This window comes from Heteronotia binoei, chromosome 1 (assembly GCF_032191835.1).
Source record: "Heteronotia binoei isolate CCM8104 ecotype False Entrance Well chromosome 1, APGP_CSIRO_Hbin_v1, whole genome shotgun sequence".
In the NCBI taxonomy this organism is placed as follows: Eukaryota; Metazoa; Chordata; class Lepidosauria; order Squamata; family Gekkonidae; genus Heteronotia; species Heteronotia binoei.
This window is the reverse complement of record NC_083223.1, coordinates 29,303,963-29,318,500: the sequence shown is the minus strand read 5'-3', so window position 1 is coordinate 29,318,500 and position 14,538 is coordinate 29,303,963. Positions and strand designations below refer to the sequence as shown.

Sequence of the window (14,538 nt, the reverse complement as noted above, 5' to 3'; positions counted from 1 at the left end):
AAGGGTCTGGCGATCAAGTCCTATAAGGAAAGGCTGAAGGAGCTGGGCATGTTTAGCCTGGAGAGGAGATATGATCACCATCTTCAAGTACTTGAAGGGCTGTCATTTAGAGGATGGTGTGGAATTGTTTTCTGTGGCCCCAGAAGGTAAGACCAGAACCAATGGGTTGAAATTAAATCAAAAGAATTTCTGGCTCAACATTAGGAAAACTTCCTGACCGTTAGAGTGATTCCTCAGTGGAACAGGCTTCCTTGGGAGTGGTGGGCTCTTCTTCCTTGGAGGTTTTTAAACAGAGGCTAGATGGCCATCTGACAGCAACGAAGATCCTATGAATTAGGGGGAGGTGTTTGTGAGTTTCCTGCATTGTGCAGGGGGTTGGACTAGATGACCCTGGAAGTCCCTTCCATGATTCTATGTGCACTTTCCTTCAGCTACATCAAGCAACCCACTCATATTGTTCATGTGACTGAATCCATATCCAACACCAATTTCCTCATCCATTAAAAACAGCATGTGAAGCAGAAAGCTAGGCAGATGCCTTTCTTGGTGACATGCTTGTTTTCCACATGGATAGATTTTTAAAAAAATGGAGCAGCATCCCATGCTGTGAATGTTTGTTTGAATAATTTCAAAGAGAAGAGTTGGGAAACAGCAGAGATCTGGAAAAGTTGCTGCCAGTCACACCAGAAATTACTAGATGGACCTACACAATCTGATTTAGTAAAATAAAGTTAGAATCCAGTGGCACCTTTAAGACCAACAAAATTTAATTCTGGGCATAAGCTTTCGTGTGCAAGCACACTTCATCAGATACCAGTTAACATTCAACTAGACTCGAATTTTTCTTTCTGGATATAAAAATCCTAAATCCCGGTTCAAGACAGGAAGGCACGGTGAGCTCTGATTTAAGACACCTTATGCTCCGCAAGTTAAAACAAACAAAATTTGAAGGCCACTTGACTAGTGATTAATTTCCTTAAATAGACTAATGCAGCTCCTCCGGTTCCTAAAAGGGAAATCATCACTGCCTGCCGGGGGGGGGGGGGGGGGAACAGCCTTTAAAAAAAAAAAAAAAGCTGCCTCCGCAAAGCATGTAGGATAGCGAAACTCTCTTTTCTTCAGACGCTGCGCATGCGGGTCATGGTAGTCTTTCCTCTCCTCAGACCGCATAGCCTGTCGGGAGTGGTAGTTCCCCCTCTGATGATTTGCCGTTCCTCAGCGGCGTTGCGATTGCCGCCACCAGACGCGCCGCCTCACTTCCTCTTCCGGGCGCGCGGCCGAGAAGGAGGCGGAGGGTGAGTCCGTCGGTCTGTCTGAGCCGGCGACGGCCTCCTCCTCCTCACGGGGCGGGGAAGAAAAAGAGGGTCAAGACGGGGGTTTTTCTCCCCCACCGAGAAGGAGGAGCTGCTGCCGCCCCAGCCGCGATGGAGCCGGAGCCGGTGATCGAGGACAAGACCATCGAGCTCATGGTGAGCGGGGGAGGCTTGGAGGAGCTCAGACGCCTCCGGGCGCCTCAGCTCCCGGCCCCAAAGAGAGCGAGCGAGCGAGCGAGAGGGGTGGGCGGACGGGGGAGAAGAGAGGCGTCGGCGCGTAGGCCTTTCTATGCCCTCGCTTCTTTCACCCGCAGTGAGGGGAGAGGGGGTGGTTCTTGGACTTCCAGGTGACCAGCCCCTTCCCATCTCTTTCCTTCTCTGTCTTGTAAGAAAAATATCCTGGATGCGAGGTCCTTTTCTGACAAGGAGAGCCACTTTCAGACTGCGTCCCGTCTTCCCTAATGTCCGTTGTGACCGATTCCACACTTAGAACTTCCCTCCTTCCTGTGCTGGACTCCTCACCGTGGCTCTTTTTTCCGGATCCTGCATTGGCATCTCTGGAGCGGGGCTGCGTGTTGCCTGCCCGGCACAAACTCGAGAGCCGAGAATGAGACCAGGACAAAGGCTAGTGCTGAATCGGTCACTGTAAATCTGAGTGGGGGTCTGGCTCTCTCCTCCTTATGGTCCTTATGGGCCTTCCTCACCGGCCTTGCCTGGTCGCAGCCCAAGCAACCAGGACCAAGCCTGGCAAGTGTTGTGGGCAATGCAGGTGTAAGACCAGGTCCCCCCCCCTTTGTTCTTTCCTCCCCTGCCCCCACTCAGGGGAGCGAAGGTGATATTTGCCAGCGGTTTCAGAACTTGCTTTAAGGATGCTCTGAGCCAGCAGCTTTTACTGATAATGCTCTAATGTCTACAAAAGCTGGAATACGAGCTTAAAAAAAAAAAGTCAGGATTTTAGTCTAGTCTTAAACTTTTGTGTTATCCAAAGGAATTTATGCTGGAATAAAATCCTTTCTTTGTTTTTAAAAAGATAGCCACCATATGCCTCTTAATTGTTCTGACAACAGAGTCAAACACCTGCCCTTTTGGAATTAAAATTCTTGTTAATCTTTCTGCCTCTCCCTCAACAAGGGATCATGGGGAGGGGGGTTAGTGATGGTCTCTGAGCAACTGCAAGCTTTGATCAATCAATCAAGGTGATTCAGCAGTGCAAGTTTAACTAACTGGCTACAATTTTCCCTTTGCCCATTCTTTGGAGTGGACAGAAACTGAGGCTGTTGGATCTTAGGGACCATCTGGTTATTGGGCCACACTGATGTGCATGCTTGGCCAAGTGTTTCCCACTTGTAAAATGGCCATTTTTAAGATTTAATAATTTAAAAAAATGGTCACTTTCCAGAATAACTGGTTTATTAGGATTTATATTGAATGTTGGAATACTAATACTTAACCACAAAATTACATTGATAATCATCACCTAAACACCAGGCAGGTGATATTTAACTGGTTATTCAATTTGTTAGAATCAATTGTTCTTTTGGGTATGATAACTTCTGATAAGAACCATTTGTAAACTGGGCCCTGTAGTTATATAAGGATAGAGAACTAGGATTAAAAATACCCAAACCCTAAAACTTCCTGGTTTGCATAAAGCTAAGATTGATGAGCAACCCTTAAATCAGATGCAGGGGTAAACTGGTTTTTTTTTTTTTTTGCGGTGTTGTGAGGCTTTGATGTATGTTACAGATATATGGTTGATTTTTAAATGAGATGTATTATATGAGTATGTATTATGGAGTAAAAGCCAATATTAATCTAATATTTAATATTCTGGTGTCTGTTGAAATGTGCTCAAACGAGTCAATCTCACATTATTTTAATTGCTGATCTTTAGCACAACAAATCTCCCGCCTAAAAGTTCTTTATGAGCTTCATCTTGAGCATTATCATCAAGGGTATTTTGTTCTAAAGATGGATTATAATTAAAGGAAATGTTTAGGTGCAGTGGCTCATAAATCCAATATCATCCTTGCAAGGGATTGTATGTGAGAGGGAACATTTCATTTGTTTTAGCTTGGAACCATCACATTTTGAAAGGTGTCATACATATGAGAATCATGCATATTGACAAGACTCTGAAGAGTAAATATTTATTTTGATGAAGGTTACTTCATAATTTTTTCTTTGTGTTTGTTGATACTAAGCCTTATCTCTTTTTACACTTTGGAATTGTACAGAATTAATATAGAATGTTAAATAACATGGCTTTGGTTATGTGAATGGCTGAAATTTAGACAATGCATTTTTTAATACTTGAAATAGTTTAATGAATTTCAAGTGCAACACTGCTGAATTCTACATTGTTGAGAAATCGCACAGTAGACAAAATGGCCACTGGGCAGATAAAGACAGTGACTTGCTGTATAGCTGGGGTGACCAAAATGTGGCTCAGGAGCCACATGTGGTTCTTTCACACACATTGTGTGACTCTTGAAGCCCCCACTGCCTGGTCAGTCATCTTGGAGAAGGCATTTCTCTTTAAAGCACTTCGCCATGCCAGCTGGAGGCTTGGAGAATTCATTTAAAATTAAAGTTGCTTTCTTTCTGCTTGTCCCTTCCATCAATTTGCCTTCCTTTCTTCCTGTTCTCAAACATCCGATGTTCATGTCTTGTGACTCTCAAACATCTGACATTTATTCTATGTGGCTCTCACGTTAAGCAAGTTTGGCTACCCCGCTATATAGCAAATAAGAAGTAAAGTGATATAGTAGTAGAAGAGCATCTGCTTTTCATGCAGAAAGCCCCAGGCTCAATTCTTGGTATTTCCAGTTAAGGAGAATTGGGTAGGAGGTGATGTGAAATATCTATGCCTAAGACCCTAAAGAGTCACTGCCAGTCAGACTGACCTTGATAGACTGATGGTCTGACTCGGTAGAAGACAGCATTGTGTGGTTTTAATGGGTAGTACTTGCGCATAGAATGGCATTGTTGGTAATGGTTCAAAGATTGGGAGGAATTACATGTACTATGTTCTGTGTACTGTGTTTTATATAGTTTTCTATGTAAGAAGTAAAACACATTACTGAATTTTAATGCCAGAATTAGCTGGAAAATTACACTGCATTTTTACGAAAAATGAATTTGTGTTTTGGCTCAGAATGGTAAGACTTTATGAGAATCAGAAATTCTGTCCAATACCTGGTCATAAAATAAATTTTTTCCCCCTGTCCATTGTCAGTGCTCCCTGTGAGGCTTGTTGGTGATTCTGTACTCTAGGCTTCACAGCACTGATCATTTCTTTATCAATGTATCAGTGGTTTCCAACCTGGTGTAGGGTATGTGTGGATTTATTGCAAGGGGTATGTGTCCATATATATATTAAGTATTGTTATTTTGATCTTTTTATCATTATGTATTTTCTGAATCAGCAGATACTTATAGTACAACTACTATGGGGGGGGTCTGTGAAATTTTTTGATGTTAAAAATGTAGCCTCATTCTTGAAAAGTTTGGAAACCACTGCAGTATAGGATCTGAGTGTCGTGGTTAGAACACGGGGTTGGAATGCATGAATTCTCTGTCATCTTCAACTAAAGGATCTTTGGTAATAGGGCTTGGAAAGTCCTTTGTCTTATGCCCTGGAGAACCATAGCTGGTCAGCTGCTATATTTAAGCAGTGAGGGGAATGGCTTGAAGGAATAGTATGCCAAGAAAATGCCCTGATGTGACATCACCCCATGAGTCGGTAACGACTAGGTGCTTTACCTTTTACCATATTGGCGAGATTGCTGGAGGTATTTATTTGGGTGTTTTGTGTTACAGTACTCATTCAGAACAACTTAAGTATTATCATTTCTCTCTCTCGGCTTGGCTTCGCGAACGAAGATTTAAGAAGGGTGCAGTAGTCCACATCTGCTGCAGGCTCGCTGGTGGCTGACAAGACCAATGCGGGACAGGCAGATCCGGCCACAGTGGCTGCAGGGAAAAGTCTGATTTGGGGTTGGTGCTGTAGCAGTGCGATTCTTCCTCAATCTCCTTTTGTCCTCAAGACCAGCTATGCATGCGTTCTCAAAGGAAGAGACAGCCTGGTGGATGGTGTGCCTCCATGCTTTGCGATCTGAGGCTAGGTCAGACCACTGGTGATGGTTGATGCGACAGGTTATTATCATTAATGTATTCTTAAACTGATTCTCTTAGATTGCAAAAGCTTTTTCCATAATATAATGTGATGGTGGATCTCAAGGCATTTTGACCCCTAGTACTCACAGTGAACCCAATGAATGTGGTCTGTTAGATGAAGTTATTGTTTTTGTTAGTAAATTGATATGAACTGGAAGCTGTGGAAGACATATGACACTGTCAGTATAATCCATGCAAACATTGAGCACTGCACATTACAGTTTTCAGAGTGTATTAGTATGCGTTAAAAATGCTACACTTAACAGTATTGTGTGGAAGTCTTTCTATCAAATAAACATAACCTTGTATGATAAACTGAGTAGCCAACTTCCACCAGCATTTTTGAACCATTGCTTATTAGTTGTGAATATGCAGATGCTGAAGTTGCAGACAAGAACAGGCTTTGTTTCCCTTTCTTCCTCATTCTTTTTTATCCCACCCTTCCTCCAAGAAGCTCAGGGGTTTGCACATGGAAAAAGCCAACCATGAGTTCTGAACCCAAGCATCTCCAGTCTGATCATACGGCATAACAATAGATGTTCCGTGCACTTCCTTTACAGTGTTTTCCTCCCAGAGATCAGTGAATGTGTGTTCTAGTGGTTTCTTCTAGATTACAGAGGTGTCAGACTCATTTGTTATGAGGGCCACATCTGACATAAATGTCACTTTGTTGGGCTGGATCATGTGTGCCATAAAATGTAACTTGAAGTACTGGAAATATAAACTTTATAAAGATGATTTCAGATGCCAAATGGCAATAGACTTCATTGGATCAGGCGTGATATGCAGAGAGGTGTTAGGTGTGGATATATCATTATTGGTAATGAGACAGGAAATGTTGGTCTTAGTTTGGTCCAGAAGGATGAAAAGAATTAATGGACATAAGTCAGAAGAAGTGAGCAGTGTCTCATGAAGCTCATTTTGTTGTTTAGTCGCAGTCAAATCCGATTCTTTGCGACCCGGTGGACAAATTCACGCCAGGCCCTCCTGTCTTCCACCATCCTCCGAAGTCTGCTCAAATTTGTGTTTGTTACATCAGTAATGCTGTCCAGTCATCTCATCTTTTGCTGTCCATTTCTCTTTCCCAGCATCAGGATCTTCTCCAGTGAGTGCTCCCTTCTCATTTGCTGGCCAAAGTATTTCAGCTTCAGCATCTGACCTTCTAGGGAACAGTTAGGGTTCATTTCCCTTAGGACTGACTGATTTGATCTTCTTGCAGTCCAAGGGAATCTCAAGATTCTTCTCCAGCACCACAGCTTGAAAGCATCTATTCTTCTGCGCTCGGCCTTCCTTATGGTCCAACTCTCACAGCCATATATTACTAATGGGAATACCATAGCTTTGACGATTGGACTTTTGTTGGCAGGATGATGTCTCTACTTTTTATTTTACTACCTAGGTTCGCCATAGCTGTCCTCCCAAGGAGTAAACATCTTTTAATTTCACGGCTACAGTCACCATCTGCAGTGATCTTGGATCCCAGGAATATGAAGTCTGTCACTACTTCCATGTCTTCCCCTTCTGTTTGCCAAGGTGTGATGGGGCCAGATACCATGATCCTAGTTTTGTTGATGCTGAGTTTCAAGCCTACTTTTGCGCTCTCCTCTTTCACCCTCAACAAGAGATTCCTTAGGTCCTCTTCACTTTCTGGTATCAGAAAGTATATCTGTATATCTGAGGTTGTTGATGTTTTCCCCAGCAATCTTAATTCTGGCTTGTGCTTCATCCAGGCCGGCATTCCGCATGATGTACTCTGCATATACGTTAAATAAGCAGGGTGACAATATACATCCTTGTCGAACGCCATTTCCTATTTTAAACCAATCAGTTATTCCATATCCTGTTCTGACAGTTGCTTCTTGATCCTTATACAGGTTTGCCAGGAAATGTGAGGTGGTCTGGTATTCCCACCTCTTTAAGGACTTGCCACAGTTTGTTGTGATCCACACGATCAAAGGCTTTAGTGTAGTTAATGAAGCAGAAATAGACATTTTTCTGGTACTCCTGTGGTTTCTCCATAATCCATCGAATGTTGGCAATTTGATCTCTAGTTCCTCTACCTCTCCGAAACCTATCTTGAACTTCTGGTAGTTCCTGATCTACATACTGTTGAAGCCTAGCTTGTAGGATCTTTAACATGACTTTGTTGGCATGTGAAATGAGTGCAATGGTGCGATAGTTTGAACATTCTTTTGCATTACCCTTCTTTAGGATTGGAATATAAACTGACCTTTTCCAATCCTGTGGCCACTGTTGCATTTTCCAAATTTGCTGACATAATGTGTGCATCACTTTAACAGCATTTTCTTTTAGGACTTTGAATAGCTCAACAGGGATACCATCATCTCTGCTCATTTTGTTGTTAGTAATGCTTTCTAAGGCCCATTTGACTTCACGCTCCAGGATGTCTGGTTCAAGGTCAGCAATTTTACTGTCATGGTAGTCATGGACATTGAGATCCTTCTTGTATAATTCTTCTGTGTATTGTTGCCACCTCTTCCTGAGCTCTTCTGCTTCTGTTAGGTCCCTACCATTTTTGTCCTTTATCACGTCCATCTCGGCACGAAACGTTCCCTTGATTTCTCCAGTTTTCTTGGAAAGATCTCTTGTCCTTCCCATTCCATTGTTTTCCTCTATTGCTTTGCATTGTTCCTTCAGGAAGGCCTCCTTATCCCTCCTTGCTGTTCTCTGGAGATCTGCATTCAGTTGGGTGAATCTTTCCATTTCACCTTTTGCTTTTCTTCTTTCCTCAGCTATTTATAAAGCCTCAGACAGCCACTTTTCTTTCTTGAATTTCTTTTTCTTTGGGCTGGTACTGCTTGCTGCCTTCTGTACAATGTCATGAACCTCCATCCATAGCTCTTCAGGTACTCTGTCTATCAACCCTAGTTCCTTAGATCTGTTCTTCCCCTCCACTGTCTATTCATAAGGAATGTGATCAAGGTCAAACCTAAATGGCCTGGTTTTTCCAGTTTTCTTCAGTTTAAGCCTGAATTTTGCAATGAGTAGCTCATGATCTGAGTCGCAGTCAGCTCCAGGTCTTGTTTTTGCTGATTGTAAGGAGCTTTGCCATCTTTCACTGCAGAATATATAATCAATCTGATTTCTGTGTTGCCCATCAGGTGACGTCCATGTGTAGAGTCACCTTTTAGGTTGTTTGAAGAGTGTGTTCTTAATGACCAGCTTGTTCTCTTGACAAAACTATTAGCCTTTGCCCGGCTGCATTTTGTTCACCCAAGCCAAACTTTTCTGTTGTTCCAGTTACCTTTTGACTTCAAGCTTTGGCATTCCAGTCCCCTACAGTAATAGATGTAGTGATCCTCTGAGTTAAATTCGCCCATTCCTGTCCATTTTAGTTCATTGATTCCCAAGGTGTTGATGTTCAGTCTTGCCATCTTTGTTTGACTACATCCAGCTTACCTTGATTCATAGATCTTACATTCTGCGTTTCAATGCAATATTGAGCTTTGCAGCATTGGATTTTCACCATCAGACACATCCATAGCGGAGTGTCCTTTCGGCTTTGGCCCAGCTGCTTCACTCTTTCTGTGGCTACTTGTATTTGCCCTTCGCTCTTCCCCAAAAGCATCTTGAGCACCTTCTGACCTGAGGGACTCATCTTCCAGTGCCATATCTTTTAGCCTTTTGTTACTGTCCATGGGGTTTTCTTGGCAAGAATAGTGGAGTGGTTTGCCATTTCCTTCTCCAGTGGATTGCATTTTGTCTGGCTTCTCAGCTGCGGCCTGTCCATCTTGGGTGACCCTGCGTGGCATAGCCCATAGCCTCACTGAACTGCACAAGCCCTCTTGCCTCGTCAAGCAGCAATCCATGAGAGAGAAGCTCATACCCTGCCACAAATTTTGTTTGTCTTCAAGGTGCAACTGGACTTTTCTAGATTCTACAGCTATAAGAAACCACAGTGTTTAAAAACCAGTGGGGGGCATTTTAACCTTCCAGAATATGCAGTTGCTGACTTAAAAGTAGCAATTCTCTTAGAAAGGAATTTCAAAGGGAAATTAGAAAGAGAGGCTGCTGAATTGCAACTCATAATGAAGCTGGATGCATCCTCCTGGGCTGATTTGAGACATAGGGTTCTTCTCTCACTACCAATCATGTGGCATCTGAAATCACTTCAGTCTCCAAGATACAAAGATAGATGGACTCACATTCTACCTGTATTTGAAGAAGTGAGCAGTGACTCACGAAAACTCATGTGCTGATGCAAATTTTGTTAGTCATTAAAGTGCTACTGGATTCTTGCTGTCTTCCGCTAATAAAGATTGCAAGCTGTGCTGTTTCTTTTATTAATTTTTATCTGTTAGAACTGGAAAAGTGAAATAATGTGTTGCTTTCAGACTGGACAAAATCCATTCACTGCTATTGTTGGTAATAAAAAGTTTAAAAAGCAAGAGGGGGCGTTGATGTGAAGAAGGGCAGCCAGTGAGGTGAGAGAAGAGAGAGGGGAGACCATGTGTTGAACTGAAATATATGAAACCATATGTGTATTTTTAAAATACTTAGCTATCTACTAGCTATCTACTTTTAGTCATTAAATTATGGAATCCAATTCAAGTGTTGTAATTTCTAAGCAGGGTCTTTTTGAAAGAAAATAAAAACCCAGCTATGCACATAGAAATCTAATCTTAAAAAAACATCCTTTCAGAATAAGCCAAAATAATTTCCCTTTCATTTCCCTTATCCCCAGATGCATTTCTTTCCTGCTGCCTTCCTTCTTTAACATGTATGTGTTTGTGACCAGGACTCAAAGAAAACAGAAGAGCAGGGCTTGTCTGAAGAATCCCCCCCCCCAGCTGAAGTGTGCATGCACTGGAAAGATTATACCTGGAATAAAACTTTGGTGGTCTTGTAAGTTCCATGGGATTCCCTTTTCTTGTGCATGCTCTTTCTCTCCCTTCTACCTCCATCTCTCCCTCTCCAAACAAGAGAAGACAGGGTTGGCAACACAGGAGCAACCACAATGAAGAAAGCAAGAAGAGAGGGGGAGAGCTTTTCTCTGGTGCATCAGTCATAGAATCATAAAATCATAGAATCATAGAGTTGGAAGGTACCTCTAGGGTCATCTAGTCCAACCCCCTGCACAATGCAGGAAACTCACAAACACCCCCCCCCCCCTAAATTTACAGGATCTTCATTGCTGTCAGATGGCCAAAAACCTCCAAGGAAGGAGAGCCCACCACCTCCCAAGAAAGCCTGTTCCACTGAGGAATCGCTCTAACGGTCAGGAAGTTCTTCCTAATGTTGAGCCAGAAATTCTTTTGATTTAATTTCAACCCATTGGTTCTGGTCCTACCTTCTGGGGCCTCAGAAAACAATTCCACACCATCCTCTAAATGACAGCCCTTCAGGTACTTGAAGATGGTGATCATATCACCTCTCAGCTGCCTCTTCTCCAGGCTAAACATGCCCAGCTCCTTCAGCCTTTCCTTATAGGACTTGGTCTCCAGACCCTTCACCATCTTTGTCGCCGTCTTCTGGGTCCATTCCAGCTTGTCTCTATCCTTCTTAAAATATGGTGCCCAAAACTGAACACAATACTCCAGGTGAGGTCTTACCAGAGCAGAGTAAACCATCACATCGCGTGATCTGGACACTATACTTCTGTTGATACAGCCCAAAATTGCATTTGCCTTTTTAGCCACCGCATCACACTGTTGACTCATGTTCAGCGTATACTCCACTGAGACCCCTAGATCTTTTTCGCACATACTACTGCTAAGACAAGTCTCCCCCATCCAATAACCATGCATGGGATTTTTCCTACCTAAATGCAGAACTTTACATTTATCCCTGTTAAAATTCATTTTATTGCTTTTAGCCCAGTTTTCCAGCCTGTCAAGATCATCCTGTATCCTGTTTCTGTCTTCTTCTGTGTTTGCAACCCCTCCCAATTTAGTATAATCTGCAAATTTAATAAGCATTCCCTCTATTCCTTTATCCAAATAATTGATAAAGAAGTTGAACAAAACAGGTCCCAGGACAGATCCTTGAGGCACTCCACTTGTCACTCCTCTCCAAGAGGATGAGGAACCATTCACAAGCACTCTTTGGGTGCAATCCGTCAACCAGTTACAGATCCACCTAACGGTAACATGATCCAAACCACATTTTACTACTGGCAAGAAGCAAGAAAAGAGCTGGGGGGAGCTTTTCTCTGCTGCACATGCATGCGCTCTCTTTTCCTTCCCTCTGAGAGAGACTTTTCCACACAGCAGAAGTAGCATCCAGAAGGACGCAGGAGATAGTCAATTGCTCCTGAGCCAGATACCAGCCTTGTGGAGGCTGGATACAGCCCATGGGTTGCACATTTGGCACCCTATTCTAGAAGGTATTGTCACCTGCACAACAAGTTTTACAGAAATGATCCTTTTAGGATGTAGTAGAAAGCAATATACAAATTCTGGGAGCCTCTAAGTGTACTGTGGCAAGTGGTTTGGTCAAAGCCATCACTTACTCCATCTCATCAGTGTGGAGTCTCTTTTTTTCAATTAACATTTTTACTGAACTTTCTTTAACCATGATACAACAGTCCTTCATACTATGAAAGTTACAGAACAGAGAATTTGTTATAGTAACAGGTTTTGCATGTCTATTATATAAAAATTAACAATTAAATTTGCAGGTTTTTTTGTATAAACAGTAGGGTAGAAATAATTTTGAATCACTTAGCTTAAATTCTATTTCCTGGAAAGCAGTAGAGCAACTAAATAGAAACATACTTCTTAAAAGTATATTAATGATTAGTACATAAGATTACTTGGTATAATTTCCTGTTGGGTTAAAAAGGTAACTATTGGGAGCCAAGGGATTACAATCGTTTTCTCATAATATGAAGAAGTGTGTAATAACAACCCAAAGCAATTTTACTGTAAATAAAATGTTCCCAAATTTTGACATACCAATTATTGAGTGTAGGTATGCTTCCTCCCTAAACGAGTGTAGGTTCATATTAAGTGTAGGTTCTTTCCAATTTTTTTTGCAATTAAAGTTTTTGCTATTTAGAACAATAGAACAACCATTTCTTTTTTGTTTCTGTCAGTATTTTTAGCATTCCAATGGTTTAGTACTACGGTCTCTGGAATGTTAGGAATCTTTATTTGAAAGCATGATCTCTGTTTTCTCAATGATTTTTTGCCAGCACTTCTGTAATTGAGGGCAAGACAACCAGCAGTGTAGGTAGTCAGCTTCCTTTCCACATTTTTTGTAACAGTGTCTTGGATATGAGGGGTTAATGCGATTTAAAGTTTGTGGAGTCATGTACCATCTTGTAGTAAGTTTCAACGACTGCATTTTAACTGAATAGATTTTTGACTGTGAATTTGCTAGGTTCCATATATCGTTCCATTCATCCTCTGTTAGTTGTTTTTGTAAGTCACTATGCCATTGTTTTTGGAAAAGTGTGGTCTCATCAGTGTACAGTCTCTCATCCATGTATTTGTATTAGAATTATGTCCTAACATGCTGACTGGCAACCTCAACCTATTGTATAGATTTTAAAATGTATTCCAAGACTTTGTGTGATCAGCGTTTCTTTAGTGTTAGGATATATACGTGTTTTTAAAACTTGAACTGCAAATGAGGACTCTTAAGGGTGATTTAAATCCAAGTTGGTTTAAACCACCCTTAATGATGTACAGCCTTTGGAAGACTCCTATGAAGGCAATTTGTTTTGTTAACTTAAAGTGCTTAGTATTCTCTACTCCAGCCCATATGCATTAGAATAAATGAGCTGCAACACAAAAGGAAGCTGTGTGCAATACTGGTAGCAAAAGCAAATGCTCACAGCTAGAAATTACTGGCAATACAAAGATTAAACAACTAAAATAATTTATACAAAACTATTTATACAAATATTTATACAAAACTACTCTCAATTCCATACAAAAATCATATTATTTTCCAAATAGGCATGTGCTATACAGTGTCCTAACTCAGTAGAATACAATTCTTTGACTCGACTGAGTCCCACTGCAAGTGGAGACCAATTAAACAACAGTTCAATAGTCTCTAGATTCCACTGTCACAATTTCAGTTTTAAAGTGGAGACAGAGTCCCTTCTTCAAATGGTTGGTGGAAATTAAGTTTGCACCCCAAAATTCTGACAACGGAGTTGTTAGCTGGAACCGGTCGTTTCATGGATAGCTTTGTCAGTTTCTGGACTGGGGTTGAGCAGTACTTTCTTTTACACACTACACTTTAACATCTCAAGTCATATCTGGATCATAAGAGAACATAAGAGAAGCCATGTTGGATCAGGCCAGTGGCCCATCCAGTCCAACACTCTGTCACACAGTAGCCAAAAAACCAGGTGCCATCAGGAGGTCCACCGGTGGGGCCCATTGTTGCCCTCCCCAGCACCAAGAATACAGAGAATTACTTGCCTCAGACTGAGAGTTCCATATATACCTTGTCGCTAGTAGTCGCAGATGGACCTCTGCTCCATATGGTTATCCAATTCCCTCTTGAAACCATCTATGAATGTAGCTGCCACCACCTCTTGTGGCTGTGAATTCTATGTGTTAATCACTCTTTGGATGAAAAAAGTACTTCCTTTTATCAGTTCTAACCTGACTGCTCAACAGTTTCATTGAGTACCCCCAAGTTCTTCTATTGTGAGAAAGGGAGAAAAGTACTTTCTCTACCTTCTCTATCCCATGCATAATCTTGTAAACCTCTATCATGCCACCCCTCAGTTGTCGTTTCTCCAAGCTAAAGAGCCCCATGCGCTTTAACCTTTTTCCATAGGGGAAGTGTTCCAACCCTTGTATCATTCTAGTTGCCCTTTTTTGCCTGTTTTCCAATACTATAATATCTTTTTTGAGGTGTGGTGACCAGAATTGTACACAGTACTCCCTTCATCTCTTTGAGATGAGCGATCTAACCCTTCATCTCTTTGAGATGAGCCATCCTGAACCAGAGACATAGGCAGCCCAATCCAGACATAAGTGGCAGCCGGCCGTGACGTAGCTGCCGCGCCACTAGTAGATTTCCTGAGGACTTCGGCACGCTGGAGTGTGGGGAGGGGAGA

The 14,538-nt window shown here is 42.0% G+C and overlaps 1 protein-coding gene across 4 annotated transcripts in view; it reads left to right on the top strand.

Annotated features, from left to right (window-relative positions):
• Positions 1–1,207: 1,207 nt before the first annotated feature.
• Positions 1,208–14,538, top strand: part of FBXW11 (F-box and WD repeat domain containing 11) — a 412,946-nt gene continuing 399,615 nt past the window's right edge. For 2 of the 4 annotated variants that reach the window (XM_060232913.1, XM_060232893.1), the window contains exon 1: positions 1,344–1,469. Coding sequence is in view for 2 of the 4 variants with exons in the window: in XM_060232907.1 (XP_060088890.1) it covers positions 1,425–1,469 (45 nt within the window). In the remaining 2 variants the exon portion in view is untranslated. Of the gene's footprint in view, positions 1,470–14,538 lie in introns of all 4 variants that reach the window. The other 2 variants (XM_060232907.1, XM_060232882.1) reach the window with 2 other exon arrangements.